The sequence below is a fragment of the Astatotilapia calliptera genome, chromosome 14, assembly GCF_900246225.1.
Source record: "Astatotilapia calliptera chromosome 14, fAstCal1.2, whole genome shotgun sequence".
In the NCBI taxonomy this organism is placed as follows: Eukaryota; Metazoa; Chordata; class Actinopteri; order Cichliformes; family Cichlidae; genus Astatotilapia; species Astatotilapia calliptera.
Window position 1 is genome coordinate 21,929,220 of NC_039315.1, and position 19,269 is coordinate 21,948,488.

At 38.1% G+C, this 19,269-nt stretch overlaps 2 protein-coding genes across 2 annotated transcripts; both read right to left on the reverse strand.

The window, feature by feature from the left end:
* Positions 1 to 4,905: 4,905 nt before the first annotated feature.
* On the reverse strand, positions 4,906 to 6,944 carry LOC113035719 (kinesin-like protein KIF2C). Its single transcript, XM_026191363.1, has 10 exons — positions 6,905 to 6,944; positions 6,698 to 6,795; positions 6,478 to 6,573; positions 6,318 to 6,372; positions 6,034 to 6,198; positions 5,865 to 5,956; positions 5,621 to 5,763; positions 5,272 to 5,485; positions 5,023 to 5,166; positions 4,906 to 4,920 (listed from the first exon to the last, which is right to left on the reverse strand). Exons 1-10 carry the CDS (start codon positions 6,927 to 6,929, stop codon positions 4,906 to 4,908), a joined length of 1,047 nt encoding a protein of 348 aa, XP_026047148.1. The 5' UTR covers positions 6,930 to 6,944.
* A 6,924-nt stretch (positions 6,945 to 13,868) lies between these two features.
* LOC113035720 (kinesin-like protein KIF2C) lies at positions 13,869 to 17,944 on the reverse strand. The gene is made up of 16 exons (XM_026191364.1): positions 17,899 to 17,944; positions 17,647 to 17,769; positions 17,420 to 17,517; positions 17,202 to 17,297; positions 17,042 to 17,096; positions 16,760 to 16,922; positions 16,496 to 16,586; positions 16,285 to 16,348; positions 16,117 to 16,208; positions 15,873 to 16,015; positions 15,524 to 15,737; positions 15,308 to 15,418; positions 15,154 to 15,221; positions 14,967 to 15,045; positions 14,805 to 14,885; positions 13,869 to 14,061 (listed from the first exon to the last, which is right to left on the reverse strand). The coding sequence occupies exons 1-16, from the start codon at positions 17,942 to 17,944 to the stop codon at positions 13,915 to 13,917; spliced, it is 1,671 nt and encodes a 556-aa protein (XP_026047149.1). The 3' UTR covers positions 13,869 to 13,914.
* Positions 17,945 to 19,269: the final 1,325 nt, after the last annotated feature.

The following is a 19,269-nucleotide window of genomic DNA, read 5'->3' on the forward strand; positions in this document are numbered from 1 at the left end:
ACCACTGATTTCCTTTCCGATCCGATACCAAGTAAAATTCAGGGTGGTATCAACGATACTGATCCTTTTTGCACGATACTTTGTGCAAAAACGTATTTTATTTATTGTATCTCAAATTATAGCATCATAATGATTACAGGACATCAGATTACTTGTTCTTATCACTTAATAATACAGAATTCATCATATAGAAATAAAAAAAACCTGAAGTTGTGCGCTATTTGAACACCTTGCCTGCCTGCAGCACTAAAGGACTCCATGAGAGACGTCTGTCTCGCCCTAGCAGCACCTGTCCCTGTCCACTCCTCCTCCTCCTCAGTTCGCCTCAACATACGCTCATCATATTCTGTGATATGATTTACTCTGAGGTGTTTGACAAATTTGTGGTGTTGCCACAACACCTCACTTTCTTGCCACATGTATCACAAACCACGTTTGTGGATGTAAAATACGTCCGAGCATAACTCCAGTTACGCTCAGCCATTGTTGTGACTGCGCACGCCAAGGGACTGCGACACATTTATACAGCCGTATTTCGCACATGACTATGAAAAGCGGAAGAGGAAGTAGTTGCTTCCAATGTAGACAATCCGAATGAAATAGGATCTTCCCACTGTGATCCTGTTAATGATAAACTACAAGTTTACTCTAAATTACTAAAATATCGATATTTTAATGTGAGAATCAATTCTAGAACATAAATGACTGGTATCAGAGGAATTGATATTTCAGTATTGAACCGCACATCACTATTAACCAGCCACTGACTTATGAATTTTGTGGCTCCATTGTATATTGGTTTTCAAATCTGCTTAGCTTAATAAGAGGTTACTTGTCCAGTTCCAAAACAAATATTCTCTTTGTGGGTTGTGTCAGGAAGGAAGATACCAAAATATCCAGAGCTTCCTGTTGTGACAAGATCTTTCACATGGAATTCCAATAAAATTGATTCATGTTTGTGGCTGTAATGTGACAAAATGTGAGAAAGTTCAGTTCAACGATTAAACTGGCCTTAAAACTTTATTTTTTTTAACATTTATTTTTAAGCTATGTTTTTCCAGACATCTTTTTGACGTACTTATTTATGATGTATTTTTATTTTTTTCATGTTGACAACAGGAAATTTCATATTAAAATGAAATTATCTGCCTTCCCCTCTTTCCTGAAAAAACAAATTCCTGTTTCTGTGTAGCTAATGCAAATATGAATACAGAGACTGTATTGTGAGATAACATGAAAGTTGTTTTTTCAGTCGAATAGAATGCAAATGTGTGCTTTTCACTTTTTTAAGAACAGCATGTAAGTTCAACATATCAGGACATAAAAAAAATCATTTGATCAGTTTTAAATTAAGTAAATACAGCCTAAGATGATAAACAACACATCAGATATTACTCTGTGTTATTATTTATTCTATGAAAACTAAACCAAAATGCAGAAGAAAACTAGGTACACTAGGTGCACTGTTACTGCTTCCATAGGAAATAACAGAGTAAGAAGCAGCCAGGTTCTGCTAATGCACTTGATTACAGCCAGTGTCTTTTCTGATCATCAGATAATCTTAGGAAACATGTTGTTGCTGCCTGTCAGTCTGTGAATGGTTACAAAACAATTTTATATTTGAAGTCAGTTTTTCTACAGTGAGAAAAGATATTGACACATGGAAAGCAAGACAGCAGCCAATCTCTCTAGGAGTGGACATCCCAAAAATTCATAAAGGAGGCTTAGACTGACCAAACTGCATCTCACCAAACCAAAAGACTTCTGGATCAGACTGCATCATATTACTAAAATGCATCATTGCACTGCATCAAATGCAGTGAGGACTGGGAAAGCCTCCGTTTTCCCAGTCCTCACTGCTACGCGAAAATGCTTTTTTCAAAATTATCCACTTTAGAGAACGTTTTCAAAAAGCTCAGTTTTCCTTGACCACAAAAGGCGTATCAGTGTGGACGGAAGGCCAAAATGGAGAGAAAACTATGCGTTTTCAAACTAAAACGTATCAGTGTGGACATGGCCACAAACTATTTTCATAGCACTCTGTCTTATAGTTCTCAGAGGTAACACCATTTACCACTTGGATGTTAGTACTTTGTACGAGCTAGAGTTGTTAGCCCCAAGCTCCAACCTGCAGGCCCCAGGTGTCTGACCTCTAACCCTTGCTGCAGGCCCCATGTCCATTCAAGGCCCTTGTGCAGTAGCAGTAACAGGAGTAGTAGGAATGGTAGTTGTACTAGTATTGTGCAACACACATGCAAGCAGGCTTCAGAAACTGGCATTCTTCTGACCTGCAAATGGTGAAAACATCCCACATATGCATGTCATACTCGTAATTGAAATTTTGATAAGTAAAATGTCATCATAAAAAGAGTTTAAAGCTCATTTTGGCATAGACACAGACTTTATTAATCACCCAGCAGGGACATTCACAGTTACAGCAGTACATGGGTCAGGAAGAGAAAGTGAATCAGAAATATAATATAAAAATAAACAAATTACAAAAAGTCTCTTATTCAACTCCTCTAGTTTTCTATTCTTATCTTTTTTCCTAAATGAAGTTATTGCTATAATTTTCCCTCTTAGTACCGCCTTCAAAGTATCCCATAGTATGGGAGGTGGTACTTCTCCGGTATCGTTGAACTCTAAGAAGAGACTAATTTCTGATTTAATTTGTGCCTTAAAAGGCGAATCATTCAACAGACTTGAGTTCAATTTCCATGTATTATTTTTTAACCGTAGGTTAAAATCAATGGATAAGTATATTGGTGCATGGTCACTTATATCTATCGTCCCAATTCCACAAGTATGTATTTTATCCTTATCTTTACTAAATGTTATGAAATAATCTATCCTTGTATAAAGAGAGTGTGGAGCAGAGTAGTAAGTATAGTCCCTTCTATTAGGAAAAAGGTCTCGCCATATGTCAATTAATCCTACCTCCTCAAAAAGTGCATTCACTTTGATATATGGGGATTTCCTATCATACGTTTTCCTGCTAGACGAGTCTAATTTTGGCTGTAGGTGTATATTTAAATCCCCTCCACAGATCAAAAGGCCTTCTGTTTCTGTTACCATAATATTAATAATCCTTTGGAAGAAACTAATATCACTCTCTGGCGGGGCATAAACATTTAAAAGGGTGATCAAATTCCCATCTATTTTTCCTTTTACTAGAATAAATCTGTCCTCTTTATCACCCATTTCAGATACTTTTTCAAAGTTTAATTTGCTTGAAATAAGGATTGCAACTCCTCTCCTATGTCCTGATTTGTATGAAGAAAAAAACAAATTAGTAAAACCCATTCTCTTTAATTTTACATGCTCCTTATCTGTCAAGTGGGTCTCCTGTAAGTAGACTATATGGGCTTGTTCTGCTTTCACTTTAGTTAGGATTTTAGTACGTTTAATTGGATTTAACAGCCCATTAACATTGAAAGATAGAAATTTTACTTTATCACTAGCCATATGTAATCAACGTATGTCCATGGAACAAATAAAATGAAACTTATCAGATCTACTCCCTAAACAAACAAAGATATCAAACATAAATAACAAGTACAGAAAAAAAGACTGTGGTTCCAAGGCTGGGGTCTCTAATAAGTGACCCTGGGTAGAGCTAGAAAAAGCGTCTAGCTGTGAGGAAAAGCCTCTCCCATATATGGGCTGAGGGCCCCCGCCATGGCACTTGAGGCGGAAGAAAACAAAGTCGTTGTTAATTACACGGAAAGTGTGTCTTTATGCATCCCTCGCTTATATCTATATAATCTCATCCAATTGGGGTAGAGATATACACACAAACATCTTGAAATATATATAACACCGCGTATTTTTACCTCATTTTAAAGCCCAACAGTACTTATAACTCCTCTGACGAGGGTATGATCTGTCTTCTGAAGGTTCGCAGTCTCGCCCTGATATCTTTCTCTCGCTCGTCGTCTGTCCCTCGCTGAGTTGATCCTCTCATTGTTTCCCAGGCGGTACGGGACAGCTGCTCGACCAGACTCTCCTTCGATGTAGTCACATTAACTGGAAGCCCTCTGTCCTTCATGTCTGTAGTCGCCTCCTCCGCCGTCTGATACAGACATGTTCCATCCTCATAAAACACTCGTAGTTTTGCCAGGAACGGAGTATGGAAGCGGATATTTTTCTGCTTTAACACCCGCTTCGCCTCTACGTACTCCTTTCTCTTCTGCAGTACTACTGGAGGGTAATCATGGTCAAAGAATATTAATTTCCCATTCAGAAAAACTTTCTTCTTTTCCCAAGCTCTACGTAGGATCTCTTCTTTAACCCTATAGCGGAGAAATTTGACTATTATTGATCGCGTTTTATCTTGCCTGTCTCCGGCGGGTCTTGATGCCAACGCCCGGTGTGCTCTCTCGATGCCAAACTCCACAGTAGGGTTTATCTCCAGAGTGTCGCGCAGTAGTTTTTCCACAAAGTCCATCATAGACGAGCCCTCGGCTCCTTCCGGAACATTATATATCCTTAAATTTTCTCATCGCGATCTTCCTTCATAGTCAAGTAACTTATTTTCTTGTTGATGCATGATTTTTATCATCTTATTCAGCGTCTGTTCCAAATTTTGAACACGGTCTTCCACTTTTTCAATTCGTACCTCTGCCTCCGTTATTTTTTGATTAACGCTGATAATCTCTGATTTAATACCAGTTAGGTGTTCTTTTGTGTCTTTTCGGAAGTCCCGAATCTCCTCCAAGATTTTTGTCAAACTTACGTCGGCACTTGAGAGAGCTGGGTTAGCATTAGCTTCGCCTTCTTGTCCCTTCGTAAGAGAGCTGCTCCTCGAATTTTCTGCATCTGCAGTTTCTGCGGCGGTGGTTTCTTTGTTTGCACGCGTCTTCCCCATTCTTGCCCCTCTCATCTGTTCAAGTATTATTTGTAGGTCTAGTATTTGATGGTCTGAAGGGACGAAATAACTATTTTCGCGAGGGAGCTATTACTTTACAATCTGTGAAACAAAGAAAAAAATTTATTTGATGTGGATTTCAAAATATCCAATGCTGAGAGGAAGTCAAATTTGGTGTGGTAACATACCATGCAGGTCCTGGACTTCTCTCCAATGAAAGAATCCCTGAGGACTTTGGTCAAAGTGCTCATTCGGAAAGGAATGTGATCACTGTTCTTTCCCAGTGAACGGATACACTCCTACAGGATACAAGAGAGGAAACACCAGTGTTTTGAGTTGCTGTGCAGACATATTTAATGGAGAGAAAACAGAGTACTTCTGCCTTTTAATCAGCAATCGATTACCTTGAGAGCCAGAAGGCTGCGGTTGATCTCGGCAGTTTCAACTAAAGTACTCCGGTCATTGCTGCTGACATCTGTACCACGCTCATTGCCAGCCAAATCGACCAGTGAAAACTTGCCGTGCAGCGTGGTAGCACGGTCATTGCGCCGAAGAACAATTTGAAGGAATGCATGAGAGCGGGATGAGTTGGCATTGGCTGAGGTTTGGCCCGACGTTCTGGAAAAGACAGTGAGATTCTAACTTGGAGTTTGCCTACCTACACTAATGGGCAATTAATATGTTTTTGTGCTCTTTCAGGCACAAAGAAAAATGAACAAGGAAACATCAAACACATTCTTGATACTAAACTACCTGCATGAACTGCCAATCTGTATCATCTTGATGACCTCCTCTGCTGAGGTCACATAGACCTCTTTGAGGCCGACCACCTGAACCTGTTGTCGTTCATCTTCCAAAGCACGCAGCTTGGCCTTCTTATGCAACAGGTCATACACCTAAATAAAAATAAATGTCTAGTTTGCTATATGGATTAATTGAACACGTGGATTCAATAGATATCTTCTGAGTGAAGGGTGTTCCCTTCACGTCTTCCTACCTTGCCGTTGTAAATCTCAAAGAAGCTGACGTAGGCAGAGAGATCCAAATTAGCATACCTCCTGTGGTGGAGGTAGGCAAAAACATCCTGGGCTAGAAGTGAATAGACTCAAATTATGACAAAGTCTGTTTTTTTGTACAAAATCCAGTTGTTTCATTTAAGGTCCTACCTGCTAATGCGTAGATGCCTTTAGCACTGTTCTGCTGCTTCCCTGTGAAATCACCTCCCATTGTCTTAAAAACAAATAAAGACTTTGAATAAATTCCACATTTGCAAAATTGTGCTTCAACCCCCCCCCCCAAAAAAAAAACATCAATCTCCTTTTTATTAATCTCTACAATACACAAGAGTATCGGAGTTAGTGTATAAACATGGCAACTGTTTTCTCTCCCTTAATTACTCCTTTATATTCAGATGATAGAATAGAGAATCTACAAATTATTCCTGACCTACCCTGCTTGTTAAAGGGCCGCTTGCGAACGCACACACAAATCCTTTGGGGCTCAATCTTAAAAAAAGGCAAGAGATGTGCAGAGAAATGACTGTGCTACAGTTTGCAAAGCTACAATAAAACTTTCTGGATGGAACATTGTAAGTCCATGTTCAAACCTACCGTTTCAGTAGTTGATAAGGGTGTGATTTCCAAAGTCGCTCTGAAATCCTGAATCATCTCAAAGAACTTCTGGTTGGCCCGGGAACCTTCCAGAAACTATAAAGACAAGCAAACAAAAGGTACTGTAACAAAATGAGGAGTAGTTTTGCTCATGTTTAAAACAATTTACATTATAAAATAAAAAAATAAAAAAAGAATAATGGTTGAAGAAATCTTTCACCTTTCCCCTCTTGGTTTGCATATCTGGGGGCTTTATAACACAAGAGAGCCTTTTATTGCCTTTGTTCAACTCCATGGGAGCCACAGATTTCCTCCTGCCTGAAATGTGAAAAAACAAACAAACAATATACACACTTAACACACACACACACACAGAAATAAATAAATGAGATGTTAACACCTAATACCAATAAAATGGGTTACATACCTCTAACTGTGGATGGAGGAGGCATTTTCTCATCATTTTGCTTTATTTATTTATTTATTTTTTAAACTTTTTATTTTCCTTTTTTAAATTGAAAATGAACAACAAACAAACAGAAACAAACAATAAAAGACATTTACAGTTATGGGACAGAGTATCATCAACTAGCCAAAGCTTGACTGGTCATTATGACCAAAAAAAAAAAAAAAAAATTCTCAGGAACACACTCTAGTATCTTTATCTTTCAAAAATAGCCTCAACCATCTGAGGACCGAACACAGAAAATATGGGCGTATTAATAATAATAATAAAAAATAATAATTATAATAGTAACAGTATTGGTAATTACAGAAATTTAAAACAAAAAAAAAAAAAACCAAAAAAAAGAAAAACATATCGTGTGAACCCCTCCCACCATCCCCCCACCCCTTTACCCCTGTATAGCTCTCAACTTCATCACATTCGTGTATCCAAATAGCCCATATTTACACCCGTCTATACACAAGAATCAGCACAACATTTAAGAACTCTGATCAGAAGGGCCTAACCAAGGATCAATTCAGGGTAAACCCAGAGGAATTTACATCATCTCTATATTCTGTCAAGTCCAAAGACGGTAATACTGAAAGAAATGGTCTCCAAATTTTTTTAAAGGTTCCGTATTTCCCTTTTACACTATGCGATATCTTCTCAGGTGTACAGTAGGATGCTAACTCATTAATCCAATATCTCAGTGTTGGAAAATTTTCAGATTTCCAATGTGTCAGAATACATTTTTTAACTGCAGCACTTGCAAGTAAAATAAAATATTTCTTGTGGTAATCCACGTTTATAGAATCTATGTCACCTAAAATCCATAGTTTTGGGTCCATTTCGACTTGGATCCCAATCACCCTTGAAATTATTTCAGTAGTCCGTCTCCAGAACTCCTCTATTACTGGGCAATTCCACAGCATATGAAGGAGATCACCATCTATCACTTTACATCTCAAACATTTGGGAGAGTAATTAATATCAATTTTATGTAATCTGTAAGGTGTATAATATGTCCTGTGGAATATATTAAATTGCATTTGTCTATGATTTGTGGAAATTAACATGGTCTGTGCCTGTTCCATTAGATGGTACCATTCTACCTCTTCATAAACATAGCCCAGATCTGCCTCCCATTTTCTTTTCAGAGCCGTTTTGTTGTAGTCAGGTAATTTTTCATTAATAATAGTGTATATTGAAGATGCTATTCCTTTTATTGACTTCCATGGTTTGGTGCAAAGATGCGTTTCAAAAGGACTTTCTTTAGGAATCTCAGGGAAAGTTCCTTTGGTTTTTTCTTTGATCCAGTCTCTTATTTGTAGAAATTTAAAAAAAAATTTGGTCTGGAAGTTTAAATTTTTCCTTTAGTTGTTGGAAGTCAATAAATGTGTCATTATTGTATAGATCGGCAACAGTTCGAATATTTCTATCCTTCCATCCCCGCAATATGGAGTCGGAAATATGATGGGAGAGATCAGGATTGCCCCATAGGGGTGTCCTTCTGAAAAAAGAAATATTTATTTTTAGAAGTGAGTGGGATTCCTGCCAGGCACGGAAGGTGTTTAATATTATCGAATTATTTGTGAGCTTAGATAAACATTTTTTCGTACCTAGAAATGGGACGTCTTTTAATGATATGGGGTTCACCTCATATTGTTCTATTGGAACCCATCGAACCTCACTCCTCTCTGCATGTAACCAGATCAAAATTGATCGGTATTGGGAGGCCAGATAATAATTCCTAAAGTTTGGTAGGTAGAGTCCTCCCCTTGAATAAGGGGCCTGTAATGAGGAGAGTTTAACTCTTGGGTTTTTCTTTTGCCATATGAAGGAGGTTATAAGTTTATTTAATTCTTTGAAGAAACTTTTTGGAACATTTGTAGGGAGACACTGAAATAAATAGGTAAACTTAGGCAAAATGTTCATTTTAACAACATTAATTCTCCCTATAAGGGATAATGGAAAATCCATCCATCTCTGTATATTAAGTTTAGTTTGCTCCAACAGTTTAATATAATTTAGTTTGAATATTTTATCCTCAGATTTACCAATTTGTATGCCCAAATATGTAAATCCATTATTACACCACTGTAGTGGATCTGTAAGAGCTCTAACACGATTATCTTGTATATTTAAAGACATAATCTCACTTTTGGTATAATTTAACTTGTATCCTGAAGCTGCACTATATTCTTTAAGACAATTCATTAATGAGGGAATTGACTTGAGAGGGTCCGTTAGATACAGTAGGAGGTCATCTGCATATAGAGAAAGTTTATGTTCGCTTGTACCGAATTTGATTCCAGATATAGCAACATTAGTACAAATGGCCACTGCTAGTGGCTCGATCGCAATCGCAAAGAGCAAGGGAGAACTTGGACAGCCTTGTCTACAGCCTCTGGTTAAGGAGAAAGTGTCAGAAAGTACATTATTTGTTATAATATTGGCTTTGGGGGCGTTAAAAAGTATCCTAACATAGCGGGTGAACTTTTCTCCGAAGCCCATGGCTTCCATTGTCTGAAATAAAAAGTTTGGTTCAATCCTGTCAAATGCTTTATTAGCGTCCATGGAAATTATTAGCAATGGTTCTTGATTTTTTTGAGCGGCATTCAATATGTGGAGCAGGCGCCGCACATTATCTGCCCCCTGTCTGTTTTTAATGAAGCCTGTTTGATCGGCATTTATTATCTTAGGCATAATGTCCTCCAATCTATGTGCAATTATTTTAGATAATATTTTATAATCTGCGTTTAAAAGGCTAAGTGGTCTATAAGAGTCACATCTCTGTTTGTCCTTGCCCGGCTTTGGCAATAATGTAATTGTTGCATTTTCCAGTGATTCCGGTAATTTGTTATTTTCTAAGGCTTCTTTAATCATATTTGTAAGTGGTGTCAATAATTTATTAGAAAAGGCCTTATAGTAATCAGCTGAGAATCCATCTGGTCCAGGGGTCTTATTATTTTGTAAACACTTGAGGGCTCGGAAGAACCTCCATTTCCGTTATATCTACATCAAGCAGTTCTTTGTCCTCATTATGTAATTTAGGAAGGGTTATTCCATCTATGAATCTTTTTGCAACAGTACCATCGACCCCTTGCTCAGATTTATACAGATCTTCATAAAACCGTTTAAACTCTGCATTTATGAGTACCGATTCATCAAGAAGTTTATCAGCTTCCGTTAGAATTGTCCGTATAAATTTCTCCGATGTTTCTTTCTTAATTTGCCAGGCCAGTAATTTACTTGTTTTGTTTCCAAATTCATAGTAGTGATATCTAGTTCTGGCCATAGCTGCTTCTGCTCTATTGGTGCATAAATTATCATACTGCAACCTTACTTTTATTAATGTATTAAGACATTCTTCCTTTTTGGTGGCAATATATTCCTGTTCCAAGTTTTTAATATCGGTCTCCAATTTAGATATCTTCTCTCTGACCTTTTTAGCCTTATTAGCCCCATATGACATAACCATACCTCTCATATAAGCTTTAAGCGCTTCCCAAATATTAGCATGTGAGGAAGAATTTGAATTAGCATCTAGAAATATTTCAATATTAGTGTTCATGTATGAAATAAAATCAGAGTCTCCTAGCATATAATTCTTGAACCTCCATCTGTAGGTTATATTTTGCGATATATTGGTAGCCCAAAGAAGTTTAATGGGATTATGGTCTGAGAAAGTAGCTGCTAAGTAGGAGCAATCTATCACTGTTGCCATCATATTTTGTGATATAAGAAACATATCAATTCTTGAGTGCGTATTATGTACTGGAGAAAAAAAAGAAAAATCCCTTTGACCTGGGTGGAGGTTTCGCCATACATCAATTGCGCCTATATCCTTCATACCTTGGTTCAATGCAGTTGCTGCTTTGGATAAAGAAACTGTTTTAGGTGAGGACCGGTCCAAGGGGGGATTTAGGACCATATTGAAATCTCCACCCACAATATACTGTCCCTCAATTGTAGCCACTTTCATTATTAAATTATTGAAGAATAAAGGGTCATCATAGTTGGGCCCGTATATATTTACCAAAGTTATCTTATTTCTATTTATTTCACCATTTACAAGTAGGAATCTACCATTTTTATCCTTTTCAACTGAGTTTAGTTGAAAGTTCAAGTATTTATTAATAAGCAGGGTGACTCCTCTTGCTTTAGAGGTATATGATGAATAAAAAACATTGCCTACCCAATCTCTTCGTAATTTTAAATGTTCAGCGTCTGTAAGGTGGCTTTCCTGGATAAAAGCGACATCTACGTTTTGCCTCTTTAAATATGTCAACATTTTTTTTCTCTTAATAGGTGAATTGATCCCTCTAATATTCCAAGATATACAAGTTATATGACCCTTAATTTAAGTTCGGTGTAGTAAAATTCTGTACATGGGTGTAATGGTAGGATATAACCTAAGCCAATGAGCTATCTGAACAATTATATAAGTATAAGAATAATTTTTTGTAAGAGACCATACATAACCCCAAAACATTAAAATAAAAACCTGCCTCATAAAACCCCTATAACAAAACCACATAAGGTAGGTAATTCAACTAAACAATGGTGGTGGCCCAGGCAGTTGTTAAAGTTAAAGTTCTAGCCACTCTCGATAAACAGCAAAGTATATTAGTATATTAGCAGTCGGATACAGAACGTAATTGTGTAAAGGAAAAAGGAAAATATTTAACCACAATATAATCACACTCATCCAGTAAGGGATTAATATCTAAATCATAAATGCACACAAAGTCTATATAAATCATATCTTCAATTCGTCTGACAGATGGGAGGTGGCGAGAGTCTGTATCAATGCTTAATGTTATAGTCCCTTTTTTTTTTTTTCCTTCATTTCACCTCAATCCCCAGATTTAACAGTGGAGGACTTCTCGTCTGCGAGTACGGATGTAAATTGCTTTGTTGAAATCACATTACATCACTTTAGTCTACTCACTCAGAAAATCTTTCAGATAGCGTTGCGCTTCAGCAGGAGTGGGGAAAATTTTAATCGATCCCTGATGTCTGATGCGAAGTTGCGCTGGGTACATCAGAGCATATTCAATCTCCTTTTCTCGCAGCCTTTGTTTCACGTCACAGAACTCGTCTCTTCTGCGTTGCAGGTCTATGCTGTAGTCCGGGAAAAAAGATATTTTCTTATTCTCATATGTCGTCTCTCCCTTACTTCTAGCCAGTCGAAGGACTTTCTCTTTGTCTCTGAGGTTCAGAAACTTAGCAATGAAGGGCCGTGGTCTATCAGACTTCTTCCCGACGCGGTGTGCTCTTTCAAGGGTAATGTTTGATGTAAAGTTGTCATTCCCCAGGATTTGTGGTATAAATTTCTCCAAAAATCCCACAGCGTCATGGCCTTCTACTTGCTCGGGAATGTTCAGTATCCTTAGGTTGGACCTTCTGCTGCGGTTCTCCAAGTCGTCGATTTTGTCCTTGAGTTGAGTTGTCAATTTCTCCACTTTATCGGTGCGGTTATGCATTTCCTTAATGTCATCCTCGTTTGTACTTACTCGTGCCTCCATCTCCTCAACCTGCTCGGAAAGCATGTTAAGAGAGGATTCAATTTTCGTCAGGGTTATTTGTATATCAGCCGTTTTTTTGTCAATATGTTTTGTAAGTTCCTCTTTAGTTTCTTTGATAGCATTGAGTAATTTACTAATTGGCAATTCCTCCTCCCCATCCGCCATATTTCTTGCTGCCAATGCGTGCTGGTATCCCGTAGTTTTTGTCGTTTTCTTTCGTTTTGAGTGTCGCAAATTATAATTTGCCATGCAGAAGTTTCTTTTGTAACTTTGCCTCTTGTTATGGTCAAAAATTATATAAGGGCAAGTTAGGATAGATGTAGATTCCTGGGCCTACCGCCGGGAGCTCACGAATGCACGTCTACTCTCGTCTGTTGTCAGCCATTTTGCTTTATGGCCTCAGGAACAAAAGGCTGCAAAGTCGCTGGTTGTGTATCATTCTTTTTACGCTGCTGATTCGGAATTACTAGATGACAAAAAACAAATATAATTCAGATTTAACAGAAGGAAAAGACCAAAATATTTCTTCATACATTTAAAGTACTCAGAAACTTATTCAAATACATTTTAACAGGTACATGATATGACTTTGTACCCTGCAGATAACCAAATGAATATGGCATGGTCACCAACAACAACATGTTGTTAAATGAAACAGATGTGGCACTGTTATGATTTTTTAAAATGCATTATGCATTTTTAAAAAATCTTTTTGTTTTCTGTTTTAAATGAATAAGTAAATCATAACCAACCAGAGTTTTTGAGGACTGATGATGGTGGGGGCTCGGGATGTATGGTTTCTGGGTTAGCTGAAAAGGATTCTGTAGCTGAGACTGGTCCTTGAACAGAACCTGGGGCCTGAAACATACACGTCTGCCGAGCCTGGGACCGAGTAGCAACTGAAAGTGACACAAAACCAAGTCAAACTGCTGAAATATGAGTTTATGCAATTCAGATTATTACCAGCATTATTGATCTGGATTAAGACAGCCACTACTGGTAAAATGGAGGAGAAAAAGGTAAGAAGAAGAAAAAAAAAAAAAAAGCTGTACGAGGCTGTCTGGTAAAACACAAGTGACACCAACCGTAAATTCACCACTTATTTTTCCGAAAACAGAACAACCAAATTAGACATCCACAGTGGTAGAAAAGTGTGTTACTTGAAACAATCCTCCATTTCTGACCATTACTTAATCATTTTTCTCCCAATCTCACCCTGAAAATAATGACTAAATACAGCAGGAAAGTGTTTAGAGAGGTCACATTTGGAAACTGTTTTTCTTTCTATAGTAACAAAATTCTTTTTACAAGCCCTAGGTATTGCCCCCTGGTGGCCATTAAAAAGAATAGAAATTTAAGACAGAGTCTACACCTTTATTTAAAACAAAAAACAAACAAAAGAAAAAAGGCTGGAGCTGTGTTAGAAGGGGTAAAGTTTTGTGTAATGAGCAAGCAGATTTAGTACATTACATTAACAAAACAAATCGAGCAATATTTTGGTTGGTACACACCCAATAACCTTTTGGAATGATCAACCAGATTGGGGAGTCCTTCCTCGATGTTGTATGAGATTTGGCCCATTTCTTGTACGAGGTCACCTGCCCTCTGAGTAAAAAAAATAGGCGAAATTACCAATTGAAAAAAATAAAATGACATTGTAACTTGAATCCTGGTGGTGAAAGAAGCTGGCAGAATTATTGGAACAAGTCTGCCAGAGATCAGTAATATCTTCCCCACTCGCTGTCTGAGGAGGGTGCACAGTATCCTGCGGGACCAACATCACCCTGCGCGCCACCTTTTCCATCTGCTGCCCTCAGGGAGAAGGTACAGGTCTATACAGGCCAGAACATCCAGACTGGCCAACAGCCTGTATCCACAGGCTGTGAGGCTCCTGAACTCTCTGCCCCCCTCTCACGGACAATAACCATATCCAACTTCTTAATAGCAATGAACTGGTCTGCATTGGTGCATCATATCTTTATTCTCTTCCCCCTCCTGCCCCCCCCCTCTTTCTTAAATAGATAACTATCATATCTGATATCATATCTCACAGTACAATAATATTGAATGGGTTGCATTGTTGTATTTTGTCATGTTTCTCAGGTCTTTGTCTGAATTTCTACGAACATTATTGCTAAGGATTGTCTTATCACACTGGGTTAAATATGTACACTTGGGTTTTAAGGGGTATTTATTATTTTCTTCTTTTTTTGGGGTTGTATGGAAGCCCCAAACGCAATTTCATTGTTCTTGACAATGACAATAAATAAATAAATACTAATACTAATACTAAATCCTGGAAAAAGAAAAAAAAAAACAAAAAACATACAAAGTTAGGAAAACTCTACCTTGAGCTCTGAATAAACTTTCTCCTCCAGCTCAGCCACCTGAGATATGGCATCACACACACCGGTATCCAAAACTGATTCCTACATCACAAAAAGAGTGACAAGTTAAATCTGAGAAACTTCCACACAGGTTATAACTGGATTCATGCTGTGCAAGCTTACCTCTTCTGAGGAGCTATTCATTGGCTCCTGTGTCTTAGGTGCTTCACTGGCTTTGGAATTGCCATTAAGTTCCTTCACTCTGCAGAAAATGTTTCAAGCTTCATCATACAATAAGGCAACTGAGAATTCCCATTAGAAAAAAAACAAAAAGCCCACAGATTCAGAGCTTCATATGCTAAATACATACCTGTCAGCATAGCGCAATGTGTTCATTGTATATTTACATGAGGTCATACCTGGAGACACCATAGCAATCTGTGAAACAAAGAAAAAAATTTATTTGATGTGGATTTCAAAATATCCAATGCTGAGAGGAAGTCAAATTTGGTGTGGTAACATACCATGCAGGTCCTGGACTTCTCTCCAATGAAAGAATCCCTGAGGACTTTGGTCAAAGTGCTCATTCGGAAAGGAATGTGATCACTGTTTTTTCCCAGTGAACGGATACACTCCTACAGGATACAAGAGAGGAAACACCAGTGTTTTGAGTTGCTGTGCAGACATATTTAATGGAGAGAAAACAGAGTACTTCTGCCTTTTAATCAGCAATCGATTACCTTGAGAGCCAGAAGGCTGCGGTTGATCTCGGCAGTTTCAACTAAAGTACTCCGGTCATTGCTGCTGACATCTGTACCACGCTCATTGCCAGCCAAATCGACCAGTGAAAACTTGCCGTGCAGCGTGGTAGCACGGTCATTGCGCCGAAGAACAATTTGAAGGAATGCATGAGAGCGGGATGAGTTGGCATTGGCTGAGGTTTGGCCCGACGTTCTGGAAAAGACAGTGAGATTCTAACTTGGAGTTTGCCTACCTACACTAATGGGCAATTAATATGTTTTTGTGCTCTTTCAGGCACAAAGAAAAATGAACAAGGAAACATCAAACACATTCTTGATACTAAACTACCTGCATGAACTACCAATCTGTATCATCTTGATGACCTCCTCTGCTGAGGTCACATAGACCTCTTTGAGGCCGACCACCTGAACCTGTTGTCGTTCATCTTCCAAAGCACGCAGCTTGGCCTTCTTATGCAGCAGGTCATACACCTAAATAAAAATAAATGTCTAGTTTGCTATATGGATTAATTGAACACGTGGATTCAATAGATATCTTCTGAGTGAAGGGTGTTCCCTTCACGTCTTCCTACCTTGCCGTTGTAAATCTCAAAGAAGCTGACGTAGGCAGAGAGATCCAAATTAGCATACCTCCTGTGGTGGAGGTAGGCAAAAACATCCTGGGCTAGAAGTGAATAGACTCAAATTATGACAAAGTCTGTTTTTTGTACAAAATCCAGTTGTTTCATTTAAGGTCCTACCTGCTAATGCGTAGATGCCTTTAGCACTGTTCTGCTGCTTCCCTGTGAAATCACCTCCCATTGTCTCAAAAACAAATAAAGACTTTGAATAAATTCCACATTTGCAAAATTGTGCTTCAACCCCCCCCCCCCCCCCCCCCCCCAAAAAAAAAACCAAACAACAACAACAACAAAAAAAACCCTCAAAGTCTTAGATCAAAGGGAGACTTACATGGGTCTTACCACTTCCTGTCTGGCCATAGGCAAAACATGTTGCCATACCACCTTCAAAAATGGACTGGACTAAAGGTTTAGCTGTGAACCTAAAAGGAAAATCAGAATTTTAGTCATCATAACATTAACAGGAAAATTACAGCATGTATAAAAGTATACATTGAGTCTCCATTGTACTGGTTAATGTCCCAGTTGAAAAAGCTAAGTTAGAAAATGTACAATCAGAGCCACTGTTGGCTTAAAGGAAAAATTAGGTAGTTACTTGTAGACAAGTTCATTAGTGGCGGTCTCATCAAAGGAGTAGTCAAAGTGGAAGACTTGATTGTCCAAGTACTTGGTGAGGTCCACCTTGTGTTTTGGCTCATGGACCACTAACGCACCTTTCCCAGGTACAGACACCACATCAATCTCCTTTTTATTAATCTCTACAATACACAAGAGTATCGGAGTTAGTGTATAAACATGGCAACTGTTTTCTCTCCCTTAATTACTCCTTTATATTCAGATGATAGAATAGAGAATCTACAAATTATTCCTGACCTACCCTGCTTGTTAAAGGGCTGCTTGCGAACGCACACACAAATCCTTTGGGGCTCAATCTTAAAAAAAGGCAAGAGATGTGCAGAGAAATGACTGTGCTACAGTTTGCAAAGTTACAATAAAACTTTCTGGATGGAACATTGTAAGTCCATGTTCAAACCTACCGTTTCAGTAGTTGATAAGGGTGTGATTTCCAAAGTCGCTCTGAAATCCTGAATCATCTCAAAGAACTTCTGGTTGGCCCGGGAACCTTCCAGAAACTATAAAGACAAGCAAACAAAAGGTACTGTAACAAAATGAGGAGTAGTTTTGCTCATGTTTAAAACAATTTACATTATAAAATAAAATAAAAAAAAGAATAATGGTTGAAGAAATCTTTCACCTTTCCCCTCTTGGTTTGCATATCTGGGGGCTTTATAACACAAGAGAGCCTTTTATTGCCTTTGTTCAACTCCATGGGAGCCACAGATTTCCTCCTGCCTAAAATGTGAAAAAACAAACAAACAATATACACACTTAATATACGCACACACACACACACACACACACACACACAGAAATAAATAAATGAGATGTTAACACCTAATACCAATAAAATGGGTTACATACCTCTAACTGTGGATGGAGGAGGCATTTTCTCAGGTTCATCATTTTGCTTTATGGCCTCAGGAACAAAAGGCTGCAAAGTCGCTGGTTGTGTATCATTCTTTTTACGCTGCTGATTCAGAATTACTAGATGACAAAAAACAAATATAATTCAGATTTAACAGAAGGAAAAGACCAAAATATTTCTTCATACATTTAAAGTACTCAGAAACTTATTCAAATACATTTTAACAGGTACATGATATGACTTTGTACCCTGCAGATAACCAAATGAATATGGGATGGTCACCAACAACAACATGTTGTTAAATGAAACAGATGTGGCACTGTTATGATTTTTTAAAATGCATTATGCATTTTAAAAAAAATCTTTTTGTTTTCTGTTTTAAATGAATAAGTAAATCACAACCAACCAGAGTTTTTGAGGACTGATGATGGTGGGGGCTCGGGATGTATGGTTTCTGGGTTAGCTGAAAAGGATTCTGTAGCTGAGACTGGTCCTTGAACAGAACCTGGGGCCTGAAACATACACGTCTGCCGAGCCTGGGACCGAGTAGCAACTGAAAGTGACACAAAACCAAGTCAAACTGCTGAAATATGAGTTTATGCAATTCAGACTGCACTGAAAAAAGTCTAACATGCAGTCATTCATTCAATCTAATAAGTGCCATTCAAAACAGAATAAAATCATTGATTTGATTGTGAAACCCTTTCTTTTTGCATTTTAAAATACCACTTTTGATTTGGATGAAACTAAATATCTGTACAAAGGACACAACGCAAAGTTTTTGATTTCTCTCAAAACATATATTTCTTTTCATGTTGAACAGATAATATCTTTAATTTGAGTCAAAGTGATTTGCACTTGAACACGCCCACCAGAAATAGACCGGGACCCATTTTTATTCTGCATGGCTGCTGGAAACATCGTGTCACATCTTTGATTAATTTCATCCGAAAATAAACGTAAGTAAAGCCAAGTGTGTTACAAAAGCTTTTATAATTTGTATTGCCAAAATTGCAGAAAATAACCCCATTTAAGCTGGGTCGACAGCCACCCCTAATTTTTGCATGATTGTAGCTGCTAGCTATAAGCTAGCTAGCTATCCTGCGCAATGTTAGAACTGGTTACCAGAAACCGACCATCACAGTCGGGAATGCAAGTTAGGCAAAAAGCCGTTTTTTACCAGTATACTAACTAGCTAGCGTTACCACGATGCATCGGTGGTGGATACAGCTAGCTAGCATAAGTTCATAGTTCATAACATTCATAGTATAACTCCGTGCTCCGCTTCGTTTGAATTTTTCTGGTGAGCTCGCGGTTTCTAGACACAAGCTTGTGTTTGTTGATTATGCAATTCACAAATCTGATTAGTCAAATAATTGTTCTAATAGTCTGTGAGCAAACAACTATCAAAATAGTAGTTTATTATGGTCAAAGATTTATCAGGTGTGCCAGACTTCAGTTCTTCACTTGTACATTTTGTTCCATATTTTACCTCAAGATATCCCAGAAAGATGAAGCTGAGGAAGAGCTGCAGAGTACCACCATGGCACTCTTCGTCTTCAGGGACAACTCAAGCCTCCTACATCAGCCTCGAGACATCGGGATAATCATTGATGGTG

Coding starts and splice junctions, on each gene's coding strand:
- LOC113035719 (XM_026191363.1), bottom strand. CDS start 6,929: ATGCCTCCTCCATCCACAGTTAGAG. Junction 5,764..5,864: donor TTGAGATTTACAACGGCAAG/GTAGGAAGACGT, acceptor ATTTTTATTTAG/GTGTATGACCTGTTGCATAA. Junction 5,486..5,620: donor CAGATTGGCAGTTCATGCAG/GTAGTTTAGTAT, acceptor TGTCTTTTCCAG/AACGTCGGGCCAAACCTCAG.
- LOC113035720 (XM_026191364.1), bottom strand. CDS start 17,944: ATGTTGTTGTTGGTGACCATCCCATATTCATTTGGTTATCTGCAGG. Junction 17,770..17,898: donor TTCATTTGGTTATCTGCAGG/GTACAAAGTCAT, acceptor TTTGTCATCTAG/TAATTCTGAATCAGCAGCGT. Junction 16,923..17,041: donor GCAGCCCTTTAACAAGCAGG/GTAGGTCAGGAA, acceptor TGTGTATTGTAG/AGATTAATAAAAAGGAGATT.